Here is a 14493-nt window from a genome sequence, read left to right as displayed (position 1 = left end):
AGGTGGAGGGGCGGGGCGGGGCGGGGCGGGGCCGCGCGCGGCGGCGGGGCGGGGCGGGCCGACCGGGAGGTCCCAGACAGTCGCGCAGCCCGGGCCGCAGAGGCCGCAGAGCGCGGCGCCCGCCCGCCCACCGCGCCATGGCTCCGCGCGCCCGGCGGCGCTGCCCGCTGCCCGCGCTGCTCACGATCTGCGCGCTGCTCGGCCCGCTGCAGGTAAGGAGGCCGCCCGGCCGCTCCCGCTCCCCGCGCACCCGTGCCCGCGCGCGACGCCTCCTCGGGAGCTGGGGAGGGTCCCGGGCGCGGGGGCAGCGAGACGTCCTGGGACGTCCCGGGACCTGGCCGAGAAGCAGGCGACGGCGGAAAGGGGTTCCGCGGCTTGGACAGTGGAGGGACGGGAAGGGCGAGTGGAGGGGTGTCGGGGCGCAGAACCCGGAGTCGCGGGGCCCCAGCCCCCGGACACGGGCTTCCAAAAGTCCACTTCGTGGCAGGCTTTGGGGGCAGTTATTCGAGTTCCCACGCAGAGTAGCTGCCGTGCCGACGCGGCCCCTGTCCGCCTGCGAACGGAATAAGCGAGGGGGAAACTCAGAGCCGCAGACGTGCCCACATTAGCTAAGCGCTCCTAACACCACCGCTCCTTCCAGGCCATTTTGAGTCCGTCGGGAGCGCTAGGCCCTTCCCTCTACCTGGCTTCGCACCCTCTCCCCACCTCAGTTTCGTTGGTCACCTGAAGACGAGAGAGCAAGGCTCGTCGCCTCACCGGGATGTCTAGAGCGCGCAGTGAAACCGAATTTGGCAGTTTCTGCGGGAAAGCTGACATAAGATTTCCTTTTTATGCCCCCCCGCCCGCATTCTGTTTTTTCTGTCTCGTCCTCCCCTCCGACTCTCCCCACTGACAGCTTAAGGTCCCCAGGTCTCAATGCCCATAGAATCACTTGTCCTTGGAAACACTTTGATGACCTTAGGACAGAATACTGTTCGCAGTTGGAGAAACCAAGGCCCATGGGGTGCTTCAGGCGGGGGGCCGGGGCGTGGGGGGAGCCCGAAACTGAGCCCCGCTGTGCGCGAGCTCGGCCCGGGCTGGGGCTGGGATGGCAGGCATGCCCAGCGGCGCGGGGCTCGTCCTCGCTGCTGCCAGCCCTGCTGGGGCTCCCCAGCCCGGGATGCACCTGGGGCTCCCCACGGGGGCCGTCCGCCCTTTGCCTCGGGAGGGCGAGGCTTCAGCGTGCCCGAAGATGAACATCCTCTCAGATCCTTGTTGCCGCCTGGTTTGCTCAGACAGAAATTTCTTTACCGCATCACTCAGCACAGCTGCCAATAAATAAAGCTGGTTCCTGATTTCCTGAGCTCCTGGAGGAGAGCTGTAGTGCAGCAAGCCGAGCGCCGCAAGCACTGTAAAAACCTTGTATGCTTGGAAGTTCCTCAGAGGGAAGAGTGAATGGTGGTGGTTTTCATGGTTTCGGCAGTTTCAGATTTCCCTTCTGTTACAGTTGGCTGAGGCTGTTGTTGACAGGGGCTCCGCAGAATGGCCCAGAACCCCGTGAAGACGGGAGAGGCACTTGTAGAGCTGTGTTTGGGGTGAGAGATGGGCCGGCGGTGGTGGGGGGGTCGGGGGGGGGGGAAGCTGGCTTGGGATTTAAAGTCTTGACAAAAATAATAGGAATATGCTGTAGGCTGGAGCAGAAAACTCTCGTGAAGGTTCATTCTATTCCGCTCCTATGGGGATGGGTCTCTTAGAATGGCGGAGGGAAAAGAAGGCGGAAAAACCTAATGGAATTTTTCATTTTAAGCACGTCAGGTGTTGCTTAATGAAGTGCTCGACAGGTTGGACAGGGTGCTACCTTATTTGAACTAAAGGACCAGGGTGCCCGGGAACGGTTAGCTACCTGAGAAAAACCTACCCACTCTGCAGTTCCAAAAAAGCATCTCACGCTGCTCTTGCAAAAACCTACATACATACATCTATTCATTCGACGCAGTAGGTTCTAATATGAACAGCAGATGCTATGAAAACAAATTTATTTTTTTTTGGAGATAGCTTTCAGCAAGTGCTATTTCCCCTCCCTTTCCCTTTTGGCCACTCGAATTAGGTGCAGTTTTGAGTTATACCTAAACAGGAAACCAATGATATTACGACAGTTCTAATCAAATGATAGAAGTCTGTGCCCAGTCCCACCAGTGGAAATCCATTAATTCTGAAAGGCGGGGCTGGGTGTTGGAACAGTGGCAGTATTACCCCCAGATGGTAACGTGGTATGTTCAGCTGTGGCATGTGGTTCTCTGAGTGTTTCATTGCTTCTTTGGCCAACCGATTCATTCGTTCAAAAAAAAAGGAATGGCATTGACAGTCCACTGGTGTTAGTTATCACACCCTGGGCAAGGCTTGAAGAGCGGCTTAGTGAGAGGCAGGGCGTGTTGGTTTTGTAAAATCGCTGGCAAAGCCGGCTTCTAGAAAGTGCTTTGTCTACAAGTATTGTATTTTGTTTCATTGACATTCTGGTAGATACATGGAAACGTCCCTGGAAGGCTGAAAGTTTTGCCTTTTAAAACGTTCCTGTGATTAGATCTCTGCTCGTATCTGGGAGGGAATTTGTTTTCAGTGTTTGCCCACCGATAAAAACATTTTATGATTTTATGTTAATAGTTCTGCTGTTTATTCCCAGGAAGAAAATAGAGAAGCTCACTGTTTTCCTTAAGGTCACTGACTGGAAGTAGCCGTGTTTGTCCCCAGTTATCTAAGACCTAAGGGCAGATTCATTCAGACCTAGGCCAACAAAGATTTATGGCCTGCGACACCCACACCGTGCTAGTGAGAAACAGGACGAAGACAACTGCGTTCACGGGCCACTGTCTAGTCAGAGGACTAGACAGGTGAACCTGTAATAATAATAAGGCAGCACGTGATGACTGAAGTGCAGAGTGGGGGCGGAGGGAAGGAGGGAAAGAGTGCAGCTAGAGCAATTAGGGTGGACGTCTGGAGGAAGGGGTTTTTTTCTGAAGTGGTCTTTGCAGCACAGATGGGAAATCAAAGGTCAAAGAGGGATTGATGCCAAGAAGCTGTTGGGGAAGGAAAGCTCTCTAGTCCAGAGGGTGGTGTGAGTGGTTCAGGCCTAAAGGAATCTTGAAAAAACAAACCAAAACAACCCACACTGGTTTTTTTTTTTTTTTTTTAATGACTTTACAGATAGTACAAAGCACTTAATTCAGGAAAACCCACAACAGACAAGTCATTAAACATTTACAGTTTTTGAAATAGCTCTTGTATGGCCCTTGCTGAGGTGGTAAGGTAGACTGATCAGACAGATAAGCCAGAGGGCCCTGGAAAAGCCTGTGGGGAGACCCCACGGAGGAAATCCCCTAGAGTGGAGCTCCAGGCTGTAGGATAGGCACCTGCTTGCTGTCTTCCTGCCCCATCCCATCCTAGAGAGAAGACTTGGCTATATGTTAATACTTTGTTTGGAGAACCACAGACATGTAGATCAGTGGTCTTTTAGTCCATTCTGTTGATAACAAGTATTTCAAATGCCTCGCCTGTTACTTCCTTCCCACTACTCCCCCCGCCCCCAAAATGACAAATCTGTAATATAAACACATTCTCTGTGTTGATAAGGAAATATGAGCTTGCTTTTTCAGTTATCTACCAGAAATTCTTACACCAGGAAAACTGAAACAATAAAGGTGTATCTTTGAAGGTCAGTAAATCAGTGTTTTATGAGGCCATGAAAAGGGGAGTTCCAGACCAGGGCCTCCTTTGCAGAGAGTGTTGTGTTAAGAAGGCGCTGCATGAACTTTATATGCCATGTCAGTATTAAAATTTCCCTCATTGTATTTTCCTATTTTTGAAGTACAGGGGAAAACAATATTAGTGTTTTTCCCACACGGTGTGTCCTGGTGTGTCCAATGGATTAGGAATGTTGTCTAGGCCATTTTTGTTTTGTCTTGGTTTGGTTTGGTTTTTGGTTTTTGTTTGTTTGTTTGTTTTGGTTTTTTGCTGGTACGGCTCTCTAGGTGATTCACTCCCAAGGGCACCTACCTGCCTGGCCAGGTGGCCTCCCTAGACAACCAGTGGCCTGTCTGCTATCTCCCTGCAGCATCCTGACCCCAGTCCACAGGGAAGCACCCCTGACTGAGCCTAAGGCAACCTGGCCTCACCTCCAGGCATCCAGAGCTGGCCTGGGGAGCATTCTGCCCAGCAGGTGATTCTCCCTCGGAGCACCACACCGTTATGTTCTCCACCTGGTTGGTAGGAAGTCACTCCCTTTCTCTTTGTGTTTCCCTCTGCTTGCAATGAGTGGGCTTCCCATAGGATCCACCTCTAGAAACTCATTTCGTTCTTTCTGCCCCCAAAACACTGAGCCTGAAGAAACCAAGATGGAGACAGGGGGCTTCAGCAAAACAAAAGACTTGGTCCATCTAAAGTTCTTAGTGAGCTTTTGAGGTTGAGCCCCGCGTGGGCGGCGAGTGAGATTAAGCACAGCCCCATATCTCTGTCCTCATTCTGAGAGACAAGCTCAGTCTGTTTCCTGCAGCAAGACTGACCTGCCCGTGCGCCCCTGGCAGGCTTCCCCTCTGTCTCCGAAGTCAAGGGCTGCCGGGTGCTGCCATGAGAAACGGCAGAACCCCCCCGCCCCCCCGTCATTCTTTATGGATGTGTGCTGATCACTTGATATCTGTATTTGCTGTGTGGGCCCCTCCTCTTTCAGCCTTTGATGTCTGCGGGCTGCCACATTCAGGACAGGGAACCCAAGAGTGAGAAATAACACTGAATCTGTGTTCATTTATTTCAACGAAGTGAGCACCTACTACGGCATGTGGGACACTCTGCAACAGGCTGGGGAGACAGAGACCAGGGACATAGCCCGCCCCCCCTTCTCCAGCAGGCACACAGCTAGACCTGCACGCAGAGGATTAGAGGAGACCTGTTTACTGAGAGCCTTTTCCATGTGTGGTGGGCACCCAGGACAGAGTGCTTTAACCTGCCTGAAAGAATATCTCCTTCTTCCTTACCATCCAGTCGTGTACGTCTGAAGCTCAGAAGGAGGGACAAGAGGGCAGCGTTTGGTCTGGGGGGCCAAGGGTGGCTGGTGCCAGGAGACATGACAGTGCAGTGTTTTCAGGGAACTCTAAAAAGGACAGCACTCCTGGACTCCCAAAGGCATGTGGGAGAGGGAGGGAGAGCGAGCCAGCACTCCAGGGCCTTATATGCAAGCAAAAGAGTTCAGATTTTATCTCGTTGCATTGTGCGCTGGGGAGGGTCATGATCAGATTTGCGCGTTACGGGGAAGGGTGTCCGGGGGTGGGTCCAGGGGGCAGTAAGGAGGCCACTGCCCTGGTTTGGGGGAAGAGCTAGTAAAGGCTTGAATCAGGTCGGTGTAGTGGCAAAAGAAAGGAGAAGCCAAGTGCAGGAGTGATTTCGGAGCCAGCCGAGCTGTGCTAGGCGCCCACAATACAGGGGCAAAGGATGTGGTTGGACCAATTACTTAAAAAGAAAAAAAGATGTGATAGATGTCAGAGTAAAATAGCTGACCATTTGAATTTTGTTTCTCACAGCTATTTAAGGAGATTTCTGTCTCAGGTTCAAGTAAAGAAGGATTTTTTTTTTTTCCCTAAACCAGCAATAAAGGAGGATGAATTTTAGGCCATTGAATCCCAGCTGCTTTGGATTATTTTACTGTAAGGCAGAGACAAAAATTCTTCACACCCCAGCAAGGTAAACAAGCTAAGAGCCCCAAGGCCCTGGGATCCATGGAAATTTGTGTGCTCTGGAATTTAGAGCCATTTCCTGACCTAAAGGTGTCTTTGAATCAGAAGTTCAGGATGTAGGCAACATCAAAACCTCAAACTCAGGACTAAAGAGAGATAAGCAGCCAGGGATCCCAGAGGGTCCATCATTAAAGCAGGTGTGACCTGACCCTCAGTTTTCCTGCACTGGCCTTAAATATGTCACCTGCCCCTGAATAGAAGCAGTGTTTACCTTGGAACTATGGCTCAGCAAACCCCTTTCGCTCACACGAAACACATTTTCCCAGTGGATTGCTAGCGCCACAGAGGAGCGTTCCCTTTCTCTCTGCCCAGTTCCCTTCCGCCTCCCCCGCCACCCATCCACCCAAAAAAAAAAATCTAGCTGAGCAGGTGACACAGAGGCCCGTCTGGCACCAGCATGGTCAGAAAGCTGCCAGGTTTCAAAGTGGAAGGAAGAACTGACTGCAAAAACTATCCTTCCAGTTTATCAGAGTAATAATAACTTATTACATTTCCTGTTCACTGTTGAGAGTGCAAGAGCCACTTCCTCCCACCACCAGAAATTTGAAGACTTTCCATTAAAAATGAGGAAGAAAAACTCTCTAGCTTTTCGTGAATGTGATGGTTAAACCTGGCAAGTGGGAAGAGAGGACTGCGGTGTTGCATAAATCCTACTAGCCCCGCAGGGTTGGCACATGTGGGTTCTCATGACACCCCCCCAGAGGGAAAACCAACCACTTCCCTAAGGTATTGATTTAAAAAAAAAAAATATGTTACTCTTTGTAATGCAGTTAGCAGCAAACTTAACAGTGTGTATCCTTAAGTAACACAAACAGCTGCCAAACCCATATCCAGTTAGAAGAAACCTGTAAAGAGCCCTTCCCTCCTCTCAACTTTGTACCCAAGATACAAAAGCAACATCACATTTAAAACTTTCACGGTTGAGAATCTGTTCCATTTTAGAGGAGAGTAGAGATTATTCACATCCGCCTTTGCTAATCCAGTTCACTGTTAATAATTCCCGATATCAGGAACTTCCCTATAGCAGACCTAAATCAGATATGTCACAATTTGACCCCATTTCCTCAAATTTGTTCTTACAGAGGGGTAAAGATCAGTTGGTCAATGTTCTTTATTTTAATGTTTCCATTGTTGAAGATTGTTACCCACAACTTCCCTCTGCCCAGAGTTATTCATTCTGGTTCCTTTAACCTATCTGTCAGCTTTTTTTCCTTTGAATCCAGTGGATCCTGATTTTGTACTTAGTGGCAAAACCCCACAAACACACAAACAAAAGTCCAGAAGACCCCATGGAAAATGCCAGACGCCTGCCACCCTGCCCGTGACCCGGAAGGCTCTCCATCTAGGAGGGCAGACAGGACTGGACAGTCTGCACTCCTTGCAGTTACGAGGGTCTAAGCCCCACAAAAGAGGAACACGCAAGATGGCCAGAAGCACGGGGTGGGGCAGATGCACGGGAGCAGGTAGTTCGTGACCTGGTCCTGGAGGGTGGGGGTGTTTCTGAGGGCAGGCAGCAGGGGAAGGGGCAGAGCACACAGGGGAAAACTGAGTCCAGTCCTGATGTCTGGAGTCCAGGGCTGGCCAGAGAGACCAGGAAAAGATCAGGCCGGCTTGGCAGAGGAGGGGGCGTGAGCTGGTTAGTCGTGAAGAGCTGTGTGAACAAACCTCAGGAGCTGGGACTCTACCCTGTGGAGAGTGTGGTCCCTGGACCCAGCATCCACCCTACCTGGGAGCTTTTAGAAATGCACATTCCTGGGCCGTACCCCATGTCTACCGAATCAGAACCTCTGGAGGCAGGGCCCAGCAATCCAGTTTAACAGTCTCTCCGGGGGATTCCGATGCACCAGTAAGCTTGAGAACCACTGCTGGAAACCCTGGGATTCCCTAAAAAGGTTTTGAGCTCAGCTCTAAGTTAATAGTATAGGATCGGTTATATTAAAAACACCTGCCATTTGTTGACTCCCCCTCCCCCCACCATGTGCCAGGATGTGCTTGGTGCTTTACATGGATTCTCTCTAATCCTCACTCCACTTTTAGCAGGAGGGAGAGGTTGCACAGCTCATAAGTGGTCCAGCTGGAACTCCTCCCAAGCGTCCCCTCCAGTGACATGGCCTTACCCCGCTCAGGGAAGGTGCTCATGCAGTCGACTGCATGACCCGGTGGGGATGGGAACAAGACCCTCCAGGCGTGCTAGGACAGAAGCAAGCATTTTAGTGTTTCTGGAAATACCATAACCAGGATCCAGGGTGCACACTCGTGAGGGTTTTCTTTGGTTAACTGTTGTTATGCAAAAAGAAGAATGCTGTGACTTTAAGGCCAGCCAAGTTTAAACCGGCACCCCGAACACCCAGCACAGCGTCCGTCCGTCCGTCTGTCCGTGGGCCAGTTGATCCCTGACTCAGGAGGAAAAGAAATGTGACATATTGAATCACCTCGGCCACTTCCTGACGCAGAGGCATCTCTGACTCCTCTGTGCTCCCCCCACCGGGAGTACACCGGACCGTCGCTCTGCTCCTGCCAGGACAGGTCACCGTCCTGTGTGTGTCCCCCTCCTGCCACCTGCCCGGCTCTGTGCTGAATGAGGTGGGCTGGAGGGGAGACAGGCTGAATGTAGCTCTATTATCTCTTTAAATGTTCTGTATGTCTTAGCATTACTATAATTACAGTGAATCTGGGGACTCCTCTCTTGGCCCAATGACCTGACTCCAATTTTGACGTCTCTACCATGGCATGCATCTAAATCCTTCCTATTAATGACAGCTGTTTTTCAGTGCCGTAAAAGTCTCTGCCCTAAGCAGTAGGAGAAAAGTTCCAAACAGAAAGACAGTCAGAACATACACAGCCCCTGGTCACCATTAGGTCTTGAGCTTTCCCTTGGAGTGAGAGAGGGAGCCTCCAGTGGGGTTTGTATTACCATGCACAGTAGCAAGAAGCCTAGACACGGACCCCAAACCTCTGACAAGGGAGTGTCAGATACAGGGGCAATTAAATTCGGCGCTGGGGCGGGGGGGCACAACTGGAATCTCTGTCTTAAACTTTAACTTATTAATTTCTAATGGTTTTAAATTTTTTTAATGAAATCATAAAACATTGCCCCCTTCCGATGAGCTCAGGTTTTCCATGGCCCAATTGGGGTCCCTGTGACCAGGCCGTCAAGGTCCGATTTATGCGTAAAATTACAAATGAGCAAAGGATCAGAATGTACAGTTGACTGGTTGTCATCTTAATTGTGCAGAGTGAGCCTCACAGGCCAGGGAGTGCAGGGGGCATGAGCACCTGGCCGCTCTGTCTGGACAGGGAATGTAGAGTGACCTCATGAAAGGGCGAGAGGCCCCGCATTCCCGGGCCGGAGTGCCGGGCATGAGGCTAGGCCAGCTGCGTTGTGTGCTGGTTCGGCAGACCTGTGTTCTGTCCCGATTAGAAAAGAGAATTTGAGCCCAGGAAGAGATTTTTAATCTTGATTTTGGAACCCCCTTCCCCCAGGGTAGCTCTAATTTTGCCCAAAATTGGTGGAACTCTTCCAAGCCCATGTTTGGGAGTTCGAGTTTGATCCAGAACTAGTAGGAAATGATTATGTCTTCTATAAAGGGAAGTTAGGAGATCCCAGTGGCCCTTCAGGAAGAATTATTCGTCACTTTAACAAGAATCTGAGCCTTTGCTACATGCCTTCGCTACATCACTAACCGTCTGAGCAGGTCACTCGGTCTCTTTGTGAGGATGCCGGAAGTCAAAGAAAGGAAAAGCCTCCAGCGTAGTGCCTCACGCACAGTAGGTGTTTTGTAAGGGCCAATTCTTCCTTCACTCCCCCTCAAGGTAAATGGTGTCTGCATCCAGCAATGGGAGAGGTGGTTCTCAACATCCTTATGTAGATGGAGATGACTGTGTGGTGTTTGGGGATATGAGAAAGTTCTGGATCTTGGTCTTTGACGTAATCTCTGACCTTGCCACACGGAGACCAGCCACAGCTGCACCCGGGAGCCTGTTAGAAATGCAGAATCTCAGGGCCTGCCCCGGACCTACTGAATCAGAATCTGCACTTTCATCAGATTTCCAGGTGATTCTATGCACATTTGAGAGCACTGGACTTCATTCTGAGGGCCAGGGACCATCTAGTTCCTTCTCTGGCCACGTTGGGGGATAGTGGTCTTATTAGCTTGGTGCATCTCCAGAATGAAGGCAGGGCCTAGAATGAACCTTGGGCTTCAGCAGACCAGCACGCTCTTGGAAGCACAGGGGTCATTGACTTTAACTACAGGAAAGAAGAGAAAAGTAGCTCTCATCTCAAACGAATACAAGTTTAAAAAAAATCAGGAATGGCAAGAGAAAGAAAGAGACAGAGAGAGAGAGAAAGGAAGAAAAGAAAAAGAAAAGGGAAAGAAAAGCTGGGCACTGGGAGAATAAAGCGGCATTCACTGGAGCCTCTTGGGTGATAATATAAAGACAAGTCAAAGCCATCCTAATTACTGTGTTTAGGAAACAAAGGGTCCTTGCACTTTCCTTTCAAGTAGCGAACTTGTTTCCCTCTTTATCTGTCTGGAAGACAAAGACACTTGAAATTGAAGTTTTGAAATGCAAGGTTGTTTCTTCATTTTCCCTTGGGCCATATGTTTTCTTTTCAAGGAACAGAGATAATGACTGTATTGTGAGGAAAGTAAGGAAGAGGGTTGAGCAAAAATCAATAGAGCTTTGATGCGCCCCTTCCGAGTGAGTGCAGTGCTCCTGGTTTTCCTTAAGGAGCACACCTGGAACCCAGGTGGTTCAGGGGACGAGGCTGATGGGGCCACACGGCACCTTCCAAGATAGCTGATGAAGTCAGTTGTTGAATGCTTGCTGAGTCAAAATGGCCAATATGTCAAGACATCGAATAGGCCATAAGTTACTCTACGTTTTTGAGGTGTTTTTTTCCATCACACCTGAACTAAGTCAGATTTTTTTTTTCTGTGCATAATATTTAATCCTAAAAAATCTTACAGCAAAATGGTTAAGATAGTAAATTCTTGGGGCACCTGGGTGGCGCAGTTGGTTAAGCATCTGACTCTTGATTTCAGCTCAGGGTGGTGGAATCGAGTTCCGCAGGGGGCTCCAACCTCAGCGGGGAGTCTTCTTGAGATTCTCTCTCCCTCTCCCTCTGCCCCTCCCACTTGTGTGCACTGTCTCTCTCTCTCAAATAAAAATAAATCTTTAATGACAAAAATAGTAAATTTTACATTATGTGCATCTTATCACAATTAAAATTTTTTAAAAAATTTCCACCTCTTATGGCAGATGTTGTAATTCCTGCCTGGTAATGAAAATAGCATGAAGTGCTAATTATTTAAACCTTGATGGTGTCAGTCGCTGTCGGATGGGAGCCTACGGTCAGTGCCACACAGTCCGGGCGCTGCGGGGGTGTATTACCTCGAGATCTGGGTGATTATGTAATGAGTTGTGTGACTTCCTATACCACCCCCCCCACCCCCCCACTGCACCAGTCACAGGGGCCTTCCTGCTCTTCCTGATCAAGCCCTGCACACTCTTGGACTTCTGCAAACGTTCCTTATGGCCACGGGCAATACTCCTCCTCCTGACACTCGCTGTGAACTTGGCTTGTTCCCTCCCTTCATCCAGGTCTCCACTGAATGTCATCTGACCCCAGGTTCCCCTCCTGAGCTCATCACATCACCTCACCCGGTTTTATTTCTTTCATCATAGTCATTACAACCAGATTGCATTTATTTTTATCTTTTTTATTTTTTAAAAAATTTTATTTATTTTTTGACAGAGAGAGAGACAGCGAGAGAGCGAACACAAGCAGGGGGAGTGGGAGAGGGAGAAGCAGGCTCCCCGCTGAGCAGGGAGCCCGATGCGCGGCTCGATCCCAGGACCCTGGGATCTGACCTGAGCCTAAGGCAGACGCTCAACGACTGAGCCATCCAGGCACCCCCAGATGGCATTTTATCGTCAGTCTTCTCCTGTGGACTATAAGCAAGGACACTCTCTTTCTCCCCGGGGCTCCCACTGCACCCTCCTCTGTCTCCCTCCACCTGCCCAAGCACCAGCCTTCACTTCTCCCTGCTCTGTCTGCGCCCCTCACCCCTGCCCTCCGGGATTTGTGCACCTCCCTCTATGATTGCTTCCCAGTCCTGGAGCTGGGGAAGATGTAGCCCAGGCCCTGCTCTGTCTCCTTCCCTGCCCATGACCAGGGAGGGCCAAATCCAGGGACTTAGCGGGACTTGGATCTTTCCAGTACATGGACCAGCTCTTGTGCGGTCATGTGGGTCTCTATTACAGTTGTCTGTCTGTCTGTGCCTGTGTCCGGTGCTAAACACTTTGAGAGGCCAGGGATGCGCTAATTTCTTTAGTCCTGCACCCAGCCAACCCTTTGCCCAAGTATGTGAGGGCTCAGTAAAGATGGCTTTGAAAGTCTGCTGATAGCCGAGCTTTTAAAGAGATAGATGCTCTCTTCTGGGGACGGCGTCCATAGGCATTCAGAATGGTCCAGCGTTTGACCTACCGTCGTAGGCTGTCCTATAAAACAGCCTCTAACAAAACTAGGCTGTCCTGAACCCCTGGTAATAGAATCGTTTACCTTTATACCAAGAAGGTTGGGAAAGCACCAAAATCTGCACGTGGCGTGTGCCCAGGCCGACTTCGAGGAGTTCGTGCTGTGAGACCTAAAGTCCTTATGAGGCTGTCCAAAACGAAAAAACACGTCAGCAGGGCCTATGGTGGTTCCGTGTGTGCTAAGTGTGTTCGTGACAGGATCAAGCGTGCTTTCCTTATCGAGGAGCAGAAAATCGTTGTGAAAGTGTTGAAGGCCCAAGCACAGAGTCAGAAAGCTAAATAAAAAAATGAAGCTTTTCGCTGTGAATTGTGCAAGACTGTTGACTCTCAGATCTGTACCTCTGAAACAAATAATGCAATATATGTTAAGAAAGAAAAAAAGAAGAAGAAGAATGTAGCAGGAGGGGAAGAATGAAGGGGGGGAAATCGGAGGGGGAGAAGAACCATGAGAGACAATGGACTCTGAAAAACAAACTGAGGGTTCTAGAGGGGAGGGGGTTGGGAGGATGGGTTAGCCTGGTGATGGGTATTGAGGAGGGCACGTTCTGCATGGAGCACTGGGTGTTATGCACAAACAATGAATCATGGAACACTATATCTAAAACTAATGATGTAATGTATGGGGATTAACATAACAATAAAAAAGAAGCTTTTTAGAGTAATAAAAAAAATCAGAAGGCTTGATCTGTTATTGCTGTTGTAAAAAAAAGTAAATAAATAAAGAGATAGATGCTATCTATTATTAAACCCTAGACTAGAGCAGAATGTGTCTTCTGGTCATAAGCACAGCAAATGACAGGCAAAGGAATGACTGGCCTTACTCTTATTTGCACAGTAAGTAAATGAATCACAACCCCTTTATGGAGTGTGGTCTCTATGTGGGGAGGGGGTTGATTCATATTTATGATTTTCAGTGAGACCAGTAGGAGTTGACCAGCTGTGATGAATGCCCTTCAAGTCTGAGTTTTACATCCTCTTTGTCACTGGAAACATATTCATAAAATGCATTTTAGAATGTTCCAGATGCTTTAAAGATTTTATTTATTTGAGAGAGAGAGCAAGAGCGGGATGGGGGTTGGGAGGACAGAGGGAGAGGGAGAAGCAGACTCCCTGCTGAGCAGAGAGCCTGTCACAGGGCTCAATCCCAGGACCCTGAGATCATGACCTGACCTGAAGGCAGATGCTTAACCGACTGAGCCACCCACCTGTTCCAGATCCTTTTTTTTAAAGATTTTATTTATTTATTTGACACAGAGAGAGACACAAGCAGGGGGGAGCGGCAGGCAGAGGGAGAGGGAGAAGCAGACTCCCCGCCAAACAGGGAGCCCGATGTGGGGCTCCATCCCAGAACCCCAGAATCATCACGACCCAAGCCGAAGGCAGACGCTTAACTGACTGAGTCACCCAGGTGCCCCATTCCAGATCCTTTAATAGCAGGTCAATTAGCAGAGTATCTGTGACCATCATAATGTCCTTCACAATCTCTCAAACAAACTAGACACATCTTTTCATGTTAATCAGAGAATACTTGAGCCTCACTTTTCGCAGATTTTTTTTTCAAGAGTTGTGTGTAAACTATATTTCTGTGAAATGAATTATATTTTGAACATTCAGGGAGTTTTCTGTTTAGACACTCTGTATCTCTGTATCCACTTCCATTATGACTTGGGCCACGTACCTGGCTGGTTTAAGGGCGTCTCCAAGTTTTTAATGTGTCCCATAGCTCAATGTCCCCCAGGTGAGGGGAGTATGCTAGGTGATCTGTTGGGGTGTATGGGGGATTCCCCAAAAGCTGCCCCTTCTGTTTGTGCCTTTCTAACATACTGTCTCCATAAGTGCCTATGTAATGTTCTGAAGTGTGGAATGTGAAGCTTTGGTTTGTACAAAAGGAAAATGAGTCTGATACTCTGTAAATCTCTAAGCTTGAAATTCTGTCAAGTTTATTTAAAATGTAAATGTGTAGAAGGGCATTTGGTCATAACTCAGTTATGTCCTAGTTAACAGAAATCACTGACAGATATAATCTAGCAGCCGCTTTATCAGCAGACACCCTGAGTAAACTGTTTCTGCCCTCACCCAAGTGTGGCCTGTGTCACAGACTGAACCCCCAGACAGAAAACCACTGAAATGAGTCTGACCACTTGTCACGATTTCAGTCCTATGAGAAAGCACTTCTTTATGTGCTTTAAAA

At 49.3% G+C, this 14493-nt stretch overlaps 1 protein-coding gene and 1 pseudogene across 1 annotated transcript in view; both read left to right on the top strand.

The window, feature by feature from the left end:
* Positions 1-137: 137 nt before the first annotated feature.
* TNFRSF11A (TNF receptor superfamily member 11a) overlaps positions 138-14493 on the top strand; it is a 51203-nt gene continuing 36847 nt past the window's right edge. The window contains exon 1 of the mRNA XM_032422591.1: positions 138-212. Coding sequence (XP_032278482.1) covers positions 138-212 — 75 coding nt within the window. The remainder of the gene's footprint in view (positions 213-14493) is intronic.
* LOC116643800 lies at positions 12232-12594 on the top strand (annotated as a pseudogene).

This window comes from Phoca vitulina, unplaced genomic scaffold, assembly GCF_004348235.1.
Source record: "Phoca vitulina isolate PV1807 unplaced genomic scaffold, GSC_HSeal_1.0 scaffold27, whole genome shotgun sequence".
Lineage (NCBI taxonomy): Eukaryota > Metazoa > Chordata > Mammalia > Carnivora > Phocidae > Phoca > Phoca vitulina.
The sequence above is the reverse complement of the archived record's forward strand: the minus strand, read 5'-3'. Positions and strand labels throughout refer to the sequence as shown.